The sequence below is a fragment of the Prionailurus viverrinus genome, unplaced genomic scaffold (genome assembly GCF_022837055.1).
Source record: "Prionailurus viverrinus isolate Anna unplaced genomic scaffold, UM_Priviv_1.0 scaffold_42, whole genome shotgun sequence".
NCBI classification, from domain to species: Eukaryota; Metazoa; Chordata; class Mammalia; order Carnivora; family Felidae; genus Prionailurus; species Prionailurus viverrinus.
Window position 1 is genome coordinate 596513 of NW_025927609.1, and position 17033 is coordinate 613545.

A 17033-nucleotide genomic window follows, 5' to 3' on the forward strand; every position below is an offset into this window, starting at 1 on the left:
CTTATGCTAACTTGGCAGTCTGGGGAAAATAATGGCTTTCTTCTACTTGTACCCCGAGTGCCCTTGATGTGGCATGGGGAACCCTGGGTGTTGGGGCTGAAGGATGGAGGATATGCTGGTTCCTTGTTTGGACTCTATCCCTTCCTAAGAGGATCAGGAGATGATCTCTCTGGTGCCTCAACGGCTGCCAAGAAGCACGACCAAGAACTCCAGAGCCAGGAAACAGTGCTGAGTGCATTTATTGCCCTCAGTAGTTAGTTGGAAGAGCGGGTGTTGGGGTGGCTTTTTGGTGGTCCCACTACCTGAGGACCGAAATCTGCACCCTGGCAGGACTCCACAAACACAGGTCTGTGTGTGATTGGTCCGCACAGCCCTTGTGCCCGGTCAGGGGGAGTCTTCAGTTAGGTCCAGTAACAGTCAGTGTTCCGGTCGCTCAGGGCTCACAGTCCAGCCCTTCTTACGAGGGAAGTGTGGTCAGCAGGCTGCCTCCAACTGCCAGCCCCTTCAGATCAGAGCCCTCCTGGAGTCCACGGGGCTTGTGGGCTGTTGGGGGCATCCGAGCTCCCCTCCCTCTGCCCCACTGCCCCTTTTTCTTAAAGTGTGTGTCCCAGGTGCGCACCCTAATACGTGTCTGCACACCAGACACCGGCCTCGGTTCTGGGGGATCCCGCTTACCCCCCAGAATGGGGAGCCACTCATGGGCAGAGACACCATGAGTCAGGCGGAGTAAAGGCAGAATCCCCCTGAGGTCTGCACATGCCACACGGTGTGGATGGCCCGATGCTCCCCTCAGCCCAGTGCTCTGGCTGTTGCTAGAAGGTGCCGGAACATTCCTCTCTTGAGCTCACTGCCCTCCCCTCAAGACCCGTCCTCATTCCTCCTGTCCGTTCCCTGTGTTCTTGGCACTCACTCTTGGTGGGAGGTGTTGCTCTGTGGGCACCGGCCCAGGCGAGGTCTGTGGGTGTAGCGGGTGGGACGGGCGACGGCCGGGGTGGCACTGGCTCTTTAAGGGCGACATCACAAGGCTGCGGAAGGCCAGGCAGTGGTGGAACTCCAGGTCTGTTTCTGGAGCGTCTACGGCACTGGATTTCCACCTCCATGGGGCCCGCAGGCCCATACCTGAGCACCTAAAGACGTGGCCATGGCTGAGGGGAGTGAGCTGATGAACAGGCTCATGAGTGAGAATGCAGACCTGAAGAAGCAGGTGCGCCTCATGAAGGAGAACCAGATGCTGAAGCGTCTGCTCAGCGAGAGCTGCCAGGAGCGCTGTGGCCTTGGGAGCCGGGACCTGCTCTTCCCCAAGGCACCCGCCTACCCCGAGGACAGCTCCCCCGGGAGCGCAGGTGAGGCTACAGGCAGGACAGCAGGGCCCAGCTGGCTGCTGGGGTCCAGGAGCTGTGGTGAGGCCACTGTGCCCCGGCAGGGGCCTTGTTCGGTGAGGTCTCGGGCCCCTTCCCATCCCTTAGGTCTGAGTAAACCAAGACCCAGTTCCCCATTCTCCTGTGTGTCCTCAGGTAAGGCCCTCTGGGCCACGAAGCCACATCTAGAATATGGGGTGGGGGTTAGCCCCCCACCTCACTAGCTGCTACTCACCAGCCCCCTGCACAGAGCTCATGGATGCAAAGCCCCTTGGGCAAACATGTCCTTGGGGTCTTTCAGCCTCAAGAAGGACCTTGAAGAGGGAGCTTGGACAAGCAGAGGGTGGGGGTGGAGGATGGCAGAAAGAGGACAATGACGCCCCAAGGGGCAGCTGGAGAAAACCCTATACCCACCAGTTCTGAATTCCCACCAGAGGCCAAGGCACATGCTTGTCACCAGAAACTTGCTGAAGAGGGACTGACCTCCCAGGACTTGTCACCTGTGTGACATCCCACAGAGGGTCAGTGCTGCCTTCTTGGGCCACCAGGGATGCATTGTGCAGTGACTGCAAAAGGCACTTGTCACCAAGCCTCATAGGTGCTGTGGTTACTGCCAAGAGTCAAACCCAGTGTGACTTCATCGTCCTTTGTCCTGAGAACTGGGTCAGGCTGGGGCCACCTCTGAGGGCTCAGAGCCACCCCTGTGTCAGTACTGGCAGGAATGCTGGGGCCCTCCCTCTCTCACCTTCCCTCCCATGCCTGGTTAGTAGAGGTGCGGACTCACAAGGGTCGGGCTGCTCCTGGAGAGACCCTGGTCAGGGCCTAGGTCAGGGCAGAGTCTCTGGGACCACAACCAGCACCCCTGCCTGTGGGTCACTCCTAGTAATCCCAGACTTTTGCCAGACACCAGTCTTAGCAGGAGCTCCAGTCCCCCTGGGCCAGCCCAACACCACCAAGCCTTCCACACGGAGGCCTGGAGCCCTTGCTGCAGGGCGTGGGCCAACGTCAGCATGGCTGACCATCCTCAGGGAGGGGCCACCCCCATGCCCGGGGCTCTGGGACGCTGCCTTCGGGCCTGGCCACAACCCTCAGCCTTCTTTGGGGACTGGAATTTGGAACGACTCTTAACACAGCAGCAGACATTTGTGAACAGAAGGGAACTGCCACCAGCAATGGCTCATGTTTCCCACGGGCCCTTAACGTCTGCCTTCAACGCAGGATGTGCTTTAAAAACCTGTTTTCTTCATTCAACAACAGGAGCTCCTGGCAAACTTATAAATACCCCAAGAGGATGTAACATACAAGGCCAAGCTCGTGCTCCTGGCCCTGCTCCCAAAGGGGGCCACTGTCAACATTTTCTTGGGTTTCTGTCTGAAATTTGTGGTGGATATTCATGTGCACATCGGGGGATCTTCTGGGTTCCCCTAAACACGGTTGAACTGTTCTATACTTTGATTGCCCCCTCCGTCCACCTTACTTTTGTCACCTGGAGGTCCTCTTTTCTAGATCCAGGGCGTGCACTCCAGCGCTGGAGTGACTCTCAGGGTGGAGGGCAGGGGTTCCCCACAATAGCAGTCCGGCGCCAGGCCAGGTGGTGCCCTCCAGCCCCCTGCCACCTGCCATTGGGGTAACGGCCGGGAAATCCTTGGGTCAAAGGCCCTGTGCTGTTGAAATAGATGCTGCTGTGTCCTCTGCACCCTTCCAGTGCCCTCCTGACCCACAGGACCATGCATAGTGGCTAGGCTCGCACACCAACCTCTTCCTCAGCTGCCTGTGTGCCCTGTGTGCTACGCTTGTTAGTTTGGTCTGTTTTCTGAGTCTACAACCGCACTGTGTGCAAATGATTTAAATGAGATCGACAGTGTGTATACCTGTTAATTTTGCCTTTGTCTTTGCCCTTGGTATTCCCAGAACCCTGGCTCTGGTGGCAGTTGGGCCTGGGGGTGGAGGGGCATGCAGGCTAGGTGCTGGGAGGACCCTTCTAGTCCTTCTTTTTAAAGAACAAGAAAAATTGAGAAACAGCTTGTTTTGTTCAGCTTCCATGACCTTGTTTGGCCTTGGTAGGGTGCCCTCAGCTCCTGCCCTTGGCCTGCTCCATCGGGAGGCCCCGGGCTCCTGTTGTCTGTCCTGGTGTTCGCTAGGATGGGTCTTTGCTCAGGATCTGGGGACTCTGTTCCTACCTGGATCTGGGGTTTGGTCTTCTTTCTGTGGGCTCTCTGTTTGGGGATTTGATACCAGACTTGTGACCAGTTATAATCTCAATCAAGAAGCATCTTTTAATTTTTTTCAGTGTTCCAAACTTATTTATGTAATATAGGGATTAAGAATCATTTGGAGCCTGAAAGAATTTACCACTAGGCCCCCAGGCCTGCAGCCCTCAGAGCATAATTGTTTTATAACTTCTAGATTTTTCTTCTTTGCTTACTGGTCCATTTAGTTTTTCTACTTCTTACTGAGTCATTGAAAAATAATTTCCCGCAAGAGTTCTCCTGTTACTGAAATCTTAGTGACGATGCAGTTGTGTATAATGGTTGCTTGTAACTCAGACCTCTTCCTGGTCTTTCTTATGTTGCTTTTCTCATTTCCAATTTTATTTCTTCATGTTTTCTGTTTCCCTAAGGTAGTTTTCCACAGTTTCGTGGTCTTGTAGACTTTCACAGAACTGTCTGTGGTGTATTTCGCGGTCGTGTTCATTGTTTTCTTAAGAGCTCCTCTTCATATCTTGATTTGAATGTTTAATTTTGAGATGATTTTTATTTATTTATTTATTTATTTATTTATTTATTTATTTATTTATTTTTAACGTTTATTTATTTTTGAGACAGAGAGAGACAGAGCATGAACGGGGGGAGGGGCAGAGAGAGAGAAGGAGACACAGAATCTGAAACAGGCTCCAGGCTCTGAGCTGTCAGCACAGAGCCCAACGCGGGGCTCAAACTCACGGACTGCGAGATCATGACCTGAGCCGAAGTCGGAGGCTTAACCGACTGAGCCACCCAGGCGCCCCGAGATGATTTTTAAAAAGTAATTGAAGCATTTAAATTACTAATCTCAATCCAAATACAGTTGTAAACGTACTGATGTCTTAATATATAATGTTCTGATTTTCATTATTTCTCAGTAATCATTGTTTTTTATTATTATTTCTTCCTCGATGTGATTGTTACTTGGGAGAATGCTTTTACTTCTGAGGAAATGCAATTTTCTCCTGGCCACATGGGCAACAGGAGGCAAGACACATCCTAATGGATGTCTTTTTTTGAACATTTTTTTCTGAGAAATCATTGCTGGAGATAGATCAGTTGGTTCCTGAGGAGGCACCTTTTAGGATATAATTTTTCACGATAGCTCTTAAAACACACTATTTCTCAAGTATATATTTACCTTATTGCCAGGAGAACAAGATTATAACATGAGGGTAAGAAAGGACTTTATAAATCAAAAAGAATCGATAAGTTAAAGTTGACTACATTATAATTTAAAACTTCTGCATGAGAGTCAGTATAAAAAAGATTCAGACCTCGGGGCGCCTGGGTGGCGCAGTCGGTTAAGCGTCCGACTTCAGCCAGGTCACGATCTCACGATCTTGCGGTCCATGAGTTCGAGCCCCGCGTCAGGCTCTGGGCTGATGGCTCAGAGCCTGGAGCCTGTTTCCCATTCTGTGTCTCCCTCTCTCTCTGCCCCTCCCCCGTTCATGCTCTGTCTCTCTCTGTCCCAAAAATAAATAAACGTTGAAAAAAAAATTTTTTAAAAAGATTCAGACCTAAGCAAGGCACCCACCGGAAGACACAACACTTTTCATCAACAAGGAATTAGTATGCAGGAGACAAAAAAAGCTGCTACAAATAATTTTAAAGACTACCCCTCCCCCCAAAAAAACAAGCAGAGAAAAGGCAAAGAAAATTCACAGAAAGGAAACCTGAGGGGCCGATGAGCACATGAAATGATGTTCACTATCACTAGGGATTAGGGAAAAGCCATGTGTTGTTTTCTGCCGGGGGACCACTGATGTAGAATACAGAGGAGGTTAAACAGCACACACCTGAGCCCAGTGTAGACAGTATAAACAGCACACACCTTGCCCACTGTGAGCAAGGAGGCACATTAAGGAATGCTGATTATAGCTTTGCTTTTTCAAGGAAAACAGGAATCATCCCCATGCTTATCAACAGGGCAATGGATATGAAAATTTCTGAGTGTGTGTGTGTGTGTGTGTGTGTGTGTGTGTGTGTGCATGCGTGGGTGCACGCTCACATGCGTGCATGGATGCATGCCCATGTGTGCCAAGAAATGGTTAAATGTATCAGGTAAGCTACCCAATGATTCAATATGGATGAATTCCCAAAAAAATGCTGCAGCAAAAAGGTATTTTGCAGGATAAAACATGTATAGGATGATACCATTTATGTACATTTAAAAGCATAAGCAAGTCCCTCTGTATTGTGTGTGGGTTCCCAGGTGGGTGGGAAGCGCACGGGGGCACGTGTGCTTGCCATGCCCATAAACTTGAGGCTGGTGGTTTCCTCAGGTGGGCTGGGCACCCACAGTGTCATATTCTCTAGAGGGAGGAGGAGGGCTCTGAAACACAGGGTGGGGTGTCACAGATTGAGGCTGGGTATGTGGATGTTCTTCTGTATTCTCTCCCTCCTTAGGGATGTCTCAGGAACACAGCCTGACCTGCCCTCCCTCCCCGTCCCAGGTGCAGACTTTGGAAGGTTCAGTGGCGTCCCTGATGCACCCTCCCAGCTGCAGACGTCCTCCCTGGAGGACCTGCTGTGCTCACATGCCCCCATCTCCAGTGAGGATGACGCCTCCCCTGGCTGTGCCACCTCCTCCCAGGTGCCCTTCAAGGCTTTCCTCAGCCCCCCAGAGCTGCGTGCACCCCGAGGCACTGACAGGAAGCTGTCCCCGCTCCTGAACCCCTTGCAGGACCCGCTGGCAGACAAGACCCTGCTGGAGCCCAGGGAGATGGTCCGGCCCAAGAAAGTGTGCTTCTCAGAGAGCAGCCTGCCGTCTGGGGACAGGACGAGAAGGAGCTACTACCTTAACGGTATGGCCCAGGCAGGGGCGGGCACCAGGGTGCAGTAGTCTGGGCGACCAGCTGGGCACAGCTTCTCCATTTTCCTGCAGAGGGAGGAGAGTGTGGCTGGGAGGCCAGGGTCTGGGGCTGCTTCTGTGGACATTTTTTGCCTATTAAAAAAAATGGACTTGCTTATCTTATGATCGAGTTGTCAGAGTTCTACATATATTCTGGATACAAATCCTTTTCTGGGTGTATGTCTTGCAAATGTTGTCTCCCACTCTCTGGCCTTTCAGTTGCATAAGTGTTCTTTAAAGAGCAAAACTGTTTAATTTGATAAAGTCCAGTTTATTGATTTTTTTTTTTGTTTTATACAATTCATGTTTTTTGTGTCCTATTTAAGAAATCTTTGTCAAACTCATGGTCACAAAGATTGTTTCCTATGTGTTCTTCTAGAAGTATTATGGCTTTAGATTTTACATTTAGGTTTCTGATCAATTTCAAGTCAATTTTTGTGCATGGTATGAGATTTGCATTTGTTGGCTTCTTCCAACACCAGTGTTTAGAAAGATTATTTTTTCTTCATTGAATTGCCTTGACCCTTTTGTCAAAAATCAACTGTTCATATATGTATAAGTTTATTTCTGGACACCTTCCCCCCGCCATGCTGTGTTATTTGTCTGTGTTGATTCCAGTACATATGATCTCTATTACTGTAGCTTTAAAGTAAGATCGTCATTCATATAATGTCTTGTTCTCCATTTTCAAAGTTGCCCTGGCTATTGTAGGTCCTTTGCATTTCCACATGAGTTTTAGAATCAACTTGTCCAACTTCGCAAAAAAGCTTGCAAGGAGTTTGATTGGGATTGCTCTGGATCTACAGATTGATTAGGTCAGTTTTCAGGGAAATTAACAGTTTATTAATAATAACAATATTGAACCTTTGGGTCCGTAAATGCTGTGTGTCTCTCCATTTATGTAGTTCTTTAAACATTTCTTTCAACAGTGTTTATAGTCTTCTATGTATAGATCTTGCACATTTTGATAAATTAATTCTTAGTATTTTCACATTTTTGATACTATAGGAAATAGTATTGCCTTTATCATTATCAATTTCTGATTGCTCATTTTTAGTATATAGTAACACAGTTGATTTTTGTGTATTTACTCCTGTAATCCTTAATTTTATTTGTCGACTTGACTGGGCCATGAAAAGAACTACCCAGATAATTGGTCAAACATTCTGGGTGTTTCTGTGAGAGTGTTTCTGGATGAGTTGAACATTTAATAGACTGAGTAAGCACATTGCCCTCTCAGTGTGGGTGGGCTTCATCCCATCACTTCAAGGCCTGAATAGGACAAAAAGGTTGATCCTACCCCAAGGAAGAGAAAATTCCTCCTGCCTGGTTGCCTTTGGACCTGAAACATGCCTTGAACTGAAACATGTTCTTGAGTTTCAAGCCTGCATTGCTCTGGACTGAAACCACACCATTGGTTCTCTTGGTTCTCAGACCTTTAAAGTCAGGCTAGAACAACATTTTCAGTCTCCCTGGATCTCTAGCTTGCTAACTCACCTTGCATATCTTGAGACTTGTTAGTTTCCATAATCATGTGGGCCAATTTCCTACACACACACACACACACACACACACACACACACACACCCTGTTGGTTCTGTTTCTATTTCTCTGGAGAACCCTGAAAAATAAAAATATTGTATCTTGCAACCTTACTGAACTCACTTATTTTTTTAAATGTTTTTATTTATTATTTTTGAGGCAGAGTGTCAGGGAGCAGGGAGAAGAGGGAGGCAGACAGAGAATCTGTGCTGTCAGTGCAGAGCCCAATACTGGGCATGAATCATGAAATGTGAGATCATGACCTGAGTTGAAGTCAGAGGCTTAATCTATTGAGCCATCCAGGTGCCCCCTGAACTCATTTGTTCTAGTAGATTTCTTTAAGTTTATTTATTTTGAGAGAGAGCTTACAAATTTGGGAGGGGCAGAGAAAGAGAGAGAGAGAGAGAGAGAGAGAGAGAGAGAGAGAGAATCCCAAGCAGGCTCCATACTGCCAGTGCAGAGCTTGATGCAGAGCCTGAACTCACAAGCCAGCAGATCATGACCTGTGCCAAAGTTGGATGCTAACTGACTGAGTCACCCAGGCACCACTGTTCTAGTAGCTTTTTGTAGATTCCTTAGGATATATGATTGTGTCATTTGCAAATAAAGACAAATTTATTTTTTCATTTCTAGTTTGTATTCCTTTTATTTTTCTTATTGCATTGGCAAGAAATGGTGACAGTGGACTTTTTCTTTTTTATATTTTCCTAATTTAGGAAGAATTCAGTCTGTTATTGTTAAGTATGATGTTAGCTCAGGTCTTTGTAGATGACTTTTATTAGGTTGAGGAAGTTCCCTTTAATTCCTAGTTTTCTTATAATGAATGGATATTGGATTTTGTGAAATGCTTTTTCTGCATCTACTGAGATGAGCATTTGGTTTTTATTTGTAGTCTGTTTCAGCTAATATGGTTAATTACATTGATTGATTTTTGAATTGTAAACCAACCTTGCATTCCTGAGATAAACCTTACTTGGTCGTGATGTATTATACTTTTTTGTATTTTTGGATTTAATTTCCTAAATTTTGTTGAGAATTTTTGCTGTCTATGATATTGGTCTATAGTTTTCTTTTCATGTCATTTTCTGGTTTTGGTACCAGGTTAATGTTGACTTCAATGAATGAGGTGGAAAGTACTCCATTCTCTTTAATTATGTAGAGGAATTTATGTAGAATTGGTATCATTTATTCCTTAGATGTTTGGTAAAAGTCACCACTGAATCCACCCAAGTCTTTAATTTTCTTTGTAGGAATATTTCCCCTGCCACAAGTTCAGTTTCCTTGTCGATATACAGCTATTCAAGTGATCTATTTCTTCTTAGGGAGCTTTGGCAATTCACTCACGATAGTGAGCTTTTGTGTTTTTTAAGGAATTAGTCCATTTCATCCAAGCTGTCAAATTTATTAGCATAAAATTGTTTCTAGTATTCCATTATTATCCTTTTAACATCTGTAGGATCTGCAGTGAGACCATCTCTAATTTCTGATAGTGGTAATTTTTGTCCTCTTTCTCTTTTCCCTTAATATGTCTGGCTACAGGTTTATCAATATTGTTGACTTTTTTCTGTGAAGAATAGATTTTGGCTGAATCTTGGAAGGCCAAGGTTGGACTAGAAATGATTGCTAGAACATCTCAGGTATATATCACTTCTTCCATCCAATTTATGCTTTAAAGACAGAACAGGATGGTAAGAGAGACTGATTCCTGATTAGAGAAGTGTATGAATATAGAAGGGGAAATTTGCACTCTGAGCTTCATGGCCCTCATCTGCCCTGACAAACTGCTGTGCAGTCAATCTGGTTTTCAGCTTGAACTCTTGGGTACTTATGCAGCCTCGCAAAGTGATTAGGGAAGGAGAACACTAAAGACTACAGTGCACTGCGGCAATAAAATAAAGAAGGCCTGAATAAGTGGAAAAACATCTCATGTTCGGGGACCAGAAGGCTTTACATCATTACGATGGCAGCACTCCTCAAGCTGACCTGCAGATTCAACGTGATTCCCATCACAATCCCATCTGGCTTCCCTGCATAAATTGACAAACTCCTCCTGAAATTCAGGTGGAAATGTAAGGGACCCAGAACAGGCAACACAATCTTGAGAAAGGAGAGCAAAATTGGAGGACTTACACTTCGCAATTCCAAAACTTACTGTAAAGCTACAGGAATCCAGGCAGGGTGGTGGTCATAAGACAGACGTACAGAGATCAGCAAAGTAGAATTGAGGTTCCAGAAATAAGCCCAGGCATTTACAGGTTTAATGTGCAACATGGACACCAAGACTTGTGTCAGCAGAGAGAGACTTGTCTTTGCAACAAATGATGTTGGGACAAGTGGACAAACATGTACAAGAATGAGCTGGACCTCACACCACATGTGAAAATTAACTCAAAATGTATCAAAGACCTAAAAAAATCTAAAAGAGCTAAAGCCATATAACACTTAGAAGAAAACACAGAGAAAAATCTCATGACCTCGGATTTGGCAATAGATTTTCAGATGTGACACCAAAAGCATTAGCAACAAAAGGAAAAGTATATGTATTGGGTTGTATCAAAAGTAAAAATTTTTGTATTTATTGATTTTTTATTTTAGAAAGAGAGAAAGTCCATGAACAGGGGAGAGGGGCGGAAGGAGAATCTTTTTTTTTTTTTTTAATGTTTATTTATTTTTGAGAGAGGTAGTGAACGAGCAGGGGAGGAGCAGAGGGAGAGGGAGGGGGACAGAGGATCTGAAGCAGTCTCTGAGCTGTTAGCACAGAGCCCGACACGGGACTCAAACTCATGAACCATGAGATCATGACTTAAGCTGAATTTGAATGCTCAACCAACTGAGCCACCCAGGCGCCCCAAAACTTTTTTATTTCAGAGGAACACATTTCAAGAAAGTGAACTGAGCCTACAGAGTGGGAGAAAATATTTGTCAATCAGATGATAAGGGGCTAGTATCCAGGATATATAAGAACTCTCTACAACTCCACAGTAAAAAGACAATCTAATTAAAAATGGGCAAAACACAATGAATATTTCCCCAAAGAAGACGTATAGATGACACATAAGCACATGAAAAGATGCTCCAAATCCTCAGTCAGCAGCCAAATACTGATGAAACCACAATGAGAAACCACTTCACGTCTACTAGGATGGCTATAAAAAAATGAGGGACCGGCACAAGTGTTGGAGAGGATGTGGAGACAATCGGAACCCATGTACATTGTCGCTGTGGAAAGCAGTCTGGCATTTCATCAAAAGTTACACATAGAATTACCAATGATTCCATTCCTGGGTATATGTATCTAAAAGAACTGAAAACATTTGTCCACACAAAATTAAAAAAAATTTTTTTTTGATGTTTTTATTTATTTTTGAGACAGAGACAAAGCACGAACTGGGGAGGGGCAGAGAGAGAGGGAGACAGGAACTGAAGTGGGCTCTGCCTGACAGCAGAGAGCCCAATGTGGGGCTCGAACTCACAAGTGATGAGATAGATCATGACCTGAACTGAAGTCAGACACTTGGCTGACTGAGCGCCCCCACACAAAAATTTTTATACGAATGTTCATAGCAACGTTGTCCATGATAGCGCAAAGGCCTCTCAACGGACGAAGGGATGAACAGAATGTGGTCCATCCACCCAACGGGATTGGTTCTGCCCCAGATAGGAATGCTGTGCTGACACCTGCTGGAGTGTGGAGGCACCTCGGAAACAGCTGAGAGAAAGCCAGCCCAGCCCGAGGATCACCTGCTGCGTGGCTACACTTGCATGAAATGTCCAGAATAGATACATCCATAAGGACAGGAAGTAGTTTGGTAGCTGCGGGGCTGCGGGGAGAGCGCTGTGTGACTGATAGTGGGTACAGGGTATCGCTTTGGTGCTGAAAATATTTTGGAATTTGATTGCGGTGATGGCTGTACAACTGTGAATATAGAAAAACATCTGAACTGCGTACTTTGAGAGACTCAGTTCTATAGGATGTGAATTGTATCTGAATAAAAAACATTTTTTTTTAAATTTTTTTTCCAACGTTTATTTATTTTTGGGACAGAGAAAGACAGAGCATGAACGGGGGAGGGGCAGAGAGAGAGGGAGACACAGAATTGGAAACAGGCTCCAGGCTCTGAGCCATCAGCCCAGAGCCCGACGCGGGGCCCGAACTCACGGACCGCGAGATCGTAACCTGGCTGAAGTCGGACGCTTAACCGACTGCGCCACCCAGGCGCCCCATAAAAAACATTTTTAAATGATCGGGGAAGCATTGTGCCCCATATGCCTCAGTTCCTTTGTCTGTAAGTGGGGTCTGAGGCCCCTTTGGGATCATGGTGAGGATGAATGAAGTCCCAGAGGGACCAGAAAACGCTCCTGGGGAAAGAAAGCGGATGCCGCCCCCCAGGATGCCTCGGAGGGCTCCGAATCCCCATCAGGTGGTGCTCCTGGGAGGGGGCATCTTGCCAGGAACCTCCCTCACCCGCTCACCTCCTGAGGTCCAGAGCTGTGTGGGGAGCCACTGCCCCTCTTGCCGCTCCAGCTGCTTGAGTGACACCAGATCACTTTCCGACACCCTCTGTGGCCCGTTTCCCCGGCATTCCACCCCAGCATTTCTCCTGGGCCCTTGGAGCCCTGCACCGTCTCAGCTCATATCCGACTTTCCCCACCCGGTGATCCTTTGGCTCCAGGGCCCCACAGCTCCGAGGCCTTCCTCGCAGGGTCTGCTGGGGGACATGTGGCTCTGGGCCATCTGCATCCACACCCTTGTGGCCCCTCCTTCTCCCCACCCCCGCCTGCAGAGCCACATGGACTGTGCCCCGTGCGCCTCGGTCATGGACTCCCCGGTCAGTGCCTGCAGGTGCGGCTGAGGGAGTGAAAGCACAGTCCCCTACCCCTTCGGCCTGTCCTCTCTGGCTGTCCAGCCTGTCCTGGAAGGAGCTGATAAGCCTGTGCTGACTGGCTGTTATGTGCTGGGAGGGGCTACCGTGTTCCTGTGGTGGGAGTGACCTGGCAGCTTTCTGGGACTAGCAGTTATGTCGACACAGTCACAGGAGGGGGCCAACTGTACGGGTCACAGGTATGGCTGGTCCTGGGGCTCCGCAGCGCTCACGGCTCAGATGGCCACACGGGAGGCTCCCCTGGGCTGGTGTGGGGTGTCCTGAGTGTTGGAGCCCGAGCCTCCGGAGGTTGCAGTTGTGTGCGGGTAACAGGACCCAGTCCGAGCGTGCGCTGCCCGCCTGCTGGGTGGGCCCCGTGGGCCGTACCCGGTCAACGCCCTGGAGGGTCTGCATCGCGGTCAGGTTTGGAAAAGCCACAGGGGCTGTAGGAAAGGCTCTACAGATGGCTCTGTTATTAAGTGTCTCTTGTGGGGATGAAAGAGCAGAGTGTGGAAGCGGCAGGGGTCTGGGGGCCCCAGTCAGGTGGAGGGTCCCCAGCACCGAGGCTCTGCCTGACTCTGACGCAGGCCCCCTCACTTTGGGTCTCTCCATGTCAGATTCATCCAATGGTAGTAACTGGCAGCGTGTTTTTCAGAGAGCACAGGGTTTTGAAGGCGTGGCCGCCTATCTGCTGCTCAATGAACAGAGGCTGCTGTAGGAGGGCAGATTTGGAAGCAGGTGTTGGGGGGGAGGGTGGCTGCTGGGCCTGGAAACATCGGGAAGACAGTTAGACAGGATCTCCTGCCCACCCAGCAATCCTCTCCACAAACTTAGGGAAGAGTTTTATTATCAAGTAAACATTAAACCAGCCTGTGATGCAGAGGCTGCCAAGACAGCCAGGCGGACCGGACCCGTTACATGGGGCATACATGTGTTGTCGAGTCACATGAGTTACACATGTGTCGTCGAGTCACATGGGTCACACGTGTTGTCGAGTCACATGGATCACGTGTTGTCGAGTCACATGAGTTATACACGTCGTTGAGTCACATGGATCACACGTGTTGTCGAGTCACATAGGTCATGTGTGTTGCCGAGTCACATGGATCACGCGTGTTGTCAAGTCACACGGGGCACACACGTGTTGTCGAGTCACGAGTTACACACGTATTGTCGAGTCACATGGATCACACGTGTTGTCGAGTCACATGGATCACATGTGTTGTCGAGTCACATAGGTCACGCCTGTTGTCGAGTCATATGGATCACATGTGTTGTCGAGTCACATGAGTTACACGTGTAGTCGAGTCACATGGATCACGCCTGTCGTCGAGTCACATGGGGCACACATGTTGTCGAGTCACATGGATCATGCATGTTGTCGAGTCACATGGATCACGTGTTGTCGAGTCACATGGGTCAGCGTGTTGCCGAGTCACATGGATCACGTGTGTTGAGTCACATGGGGCACACGTGTTGTCAAGTCACACAGGGCACACACATGTTGAATCACATGGGTCACACACGTGTTGAGTCAACCTGCACCCCGCCCTCAGGAGATGAGGGGACACGCCTACCTAGCCTCTCCCGACGCACCTGGTCAGAGGGGTGGACCTTCTGGTAGGGCCTACTCTTGACCCAGGTGCCTGGCCAGAATCCCCTGGGGGAGGGGCAACACAAATAGTCCTGGGCTGTAAAACAAGCTCTTAAAGACATTTCTGTCCATCTCAAAGGGACAGAGAGAGGACTCAGGATCACAGCTTTCTCAGGTTGCTCTAAGAAGGAAAAGAGAATAGGTCTCTCTCCTTTTTGGTGACAGAAAAGTCAAGGTTTTCTTTTCCATTTGTATTTGCCCTCACAGTGGAGGGCAGGGGAAGCAGCAGTGGGGAGGAGCAGGCCATGCGCCTTCATCATGCTTGGGCCCCTTTGGGAAGCCCCGCCCAGGCCCCAGTGGCTTCACCCCAAACTTACAGCAGCTGCGTTTAGGTTGGTCCTTTTCTCAAAGTAGATCCTGGGGCACGGGCAGGAGGAAGGCGGCTGGCCCCTGACCGTCCGTGTCCTGGAGCCCCCAGCCTGGCTCACTGCCCCCGCTGCTCACAGAGATCCAGGGCTTCTCCAGCGCTGAGAAGGACGGGCGCATCGTCGGGGAGATCGCCTTCCAGCTGGACCGGCGCATCCTGGCCTATGTCTTCCCGGGAGTGACCAGGCTGTATGGCTTCACCGTGTCCAACATCCCTGAGAAGATCAAGCAGGTGTGCCTCTCGGCCCCAGGGTCCCCTCCCTGTCCTGGAGTCCCCTCCCTGCTGTGAGGACCCCTCCCTGCCCTGGGGCCCCTGTCACCCCCACCCACGCCCACGCTGTGCCCACCCCCACCACCCCCAGACGTCCATCAAGTCCCTGGACGGGTCGGTGGACGAGAAGAAGCTTCGTGAGCTGACACACCGCTACCTGATGCTGACCGCGCGCCTGGAGAGGCTGGGTTACAACCGTGAGGTGCACCCGGTGTTCAGCGAGTTCCTCATCAATACCTACGGCATCCTGAAGCAGCGGCCCGACCTGCGCGCCAACCCGCTGCACAGCAGCCCGGCCGCGCTGCGCAAGCTGGTCATCGACGTGGTGCCCCCCAAGTTCCTGGGCGATGCGCTGCTGCTGCTCACCTGCCTGTGCGAGCTCTCCAAGGAGGACCGCAAGCCGCTCTTCGCCTGGTGAGCCCGCCCGCACCCGCCGTGCCTCGGCTGCAATAAACATGTTTGTTCCAAACCCGGGGGCCACGTGCCTCCTGCGTGTCCCCTCCGGCCCGGGGCAGGGGCCCAGTCTGCCGACAGGGCGCCCGGGGCCACAGGCGCCTCTCACCAACCGGGCCGCGCCCCGGACACCCGGCCCGCCTGCCGCCCACCCCCGTGCGGCACTGTGGCACTTTATTAAAATCATCTGTTTTCTTGTGTACCTTTACCTTTGGCTCTTTGAAGGCGTGGAGTGCGTAGCAGGAGGTGCCTGCTGGTATTTGTGGAAAGAAGCCAGGACCGAGCCTCCAGGGCAGGGGGCTGTGGCTCTGGCCAGGCTCCCAGACCCTCCGGCCCTCAGGGCCTTCCCCATGACCCCCTTACCATCCTCTGGGGTCTGTCTCCTCCTGTGAAAGGGCCAGTGGCTGGTTTCCCCAAACGGAGAGGCTGAGGCAAGGATCCGGATGCTGGGGGGGCAGCAATAGAATCTGCAGAGCTCTGTGAAAAATGAAAACACAGGTCTCTTGTTCAAAAGTAGGAATTTCAAGAAGGTGACAGCAGCGTGTTGGATAGAGAATAAGGCCCATGCAGCTGTGAGGATTCCTGGGAGGCTATTTATTTGGGATGATTTGATGTACCCCACCCCCTGACCCCTGCTGGAGCCATCAGTTCCCTGTCTCTCCTGGGGTCTTGAGGACAGGTGACCTCTGGGCCCACGTGAGGACCAGGGCCTGGTGCTGGCGCCTTCCTGGCCTTGGCTGCGAGTAGAGGGTCTCTGGTCACTTCTCTGCTGGTGGTGTGAGGACCGTCCTTCGGTCCTCACAGCCTCCGGTGTCCCAGGTGTCCAGCACCTCAGGGCACAGCTTGGGCAACTGTAACGAGCACCACAGACCAGGGGCGTTCGGACAACACACATTTATTTCCTCCTCGTGCTGGAGGCTGGACACCTGAGGTCCAGGTGGTGGCAGGGCTGGTCCCTCCTGAGGCCTTTCCTGGCCGTGTGGGTGCAGCCTTCTCCCTGGGTCCTCACATGCTTGTCCCGTTGCATGTCTGTGTCCTGATTTCCTCTTCAGGACAGCGGTCAGAGGGGATTAGGGTCATCCTATGACAGACATAATTTTAGCTTTATTACCTCTTTCAAGACCCTGTCTCCAAATACAGCTAATTCTGAGGTGCTGGGGAGTCGGGGCTTCTACCTATGATTTTGGGGGTGGGCACAATTCAGTCCACAACTGACGCCATCCTCCCCTTCCAGCCACGGACGCCGACCCCCAGCTGAGGGACTCTCTGACTTTGGGGGTCTCTGCAGGGCACACACAGGTCTGGCACTTGGGCTGTTGGAGGAGGGACTGGTGGTGGGCACTTCTGGGATGCAGGCTCTCTCTGGGTGAGCCTTGGCGTTAGGAGCCGGGTTCGGAGGAATGTTTCTATTGGGTCTTTGCTGTCTGCCG

The 17033-nt window shown here is 49.9% G+C and overlaps 2 protein-coding genes across 4 annotated transcripts in view; both read left to right on the forward strand.

Annotated features, from left to right (window-relative positions):
* LSS (lanosterol synthase) overlaps positions 1–6191 on the forward strand; it is a 46833-nt gene extending 40642 nt beyond the window's left edge. The window contains exon 23 of one of the 2 annotated variants that reach the window (XM_047846972.1): positions 6058–6191. The gene's annotated coding sequence lies outside the window, so the exon portion shown is untranslated. Of the gene's footprint in view, positions 1–6010; positions 6027–6057 lie in introns of those variants that run through there. The other variant, XM_047846973.1, reaches the window with a different exon arrangement.
* On the forward strand, positions 1120–15770 carry SPATC1L (spermatogenesis and centriole associated 1 like). Of its 2 annotated transcripts, XM_047846977.1 has the most exons (5): positions 1120–1343; positions 6058–6197; positions 6288–6408; positions 14960–15111; positions 15242–15770. In XM_047846977.1, exons 1-5 carry the CDS (start codon positions 1142–1144, stop codon positions 15566–15568), a joined length of 942 nt encoding a protein of 313 aa, XP_047702933.1. In that variant the 5' UTR covers positions 1120–1141; the 3' UTR covers positions 15569–15770. The 2 variants fall into 2 exon arrangements, with proteins under 2 accessions (XP_047702933.1, XP_047702932.1); XM_047846976.1 differs by having other exon boundaries at positions 6058–6408.
* Positions 15771–17033: the final 1263 nt, after the last annotated feature.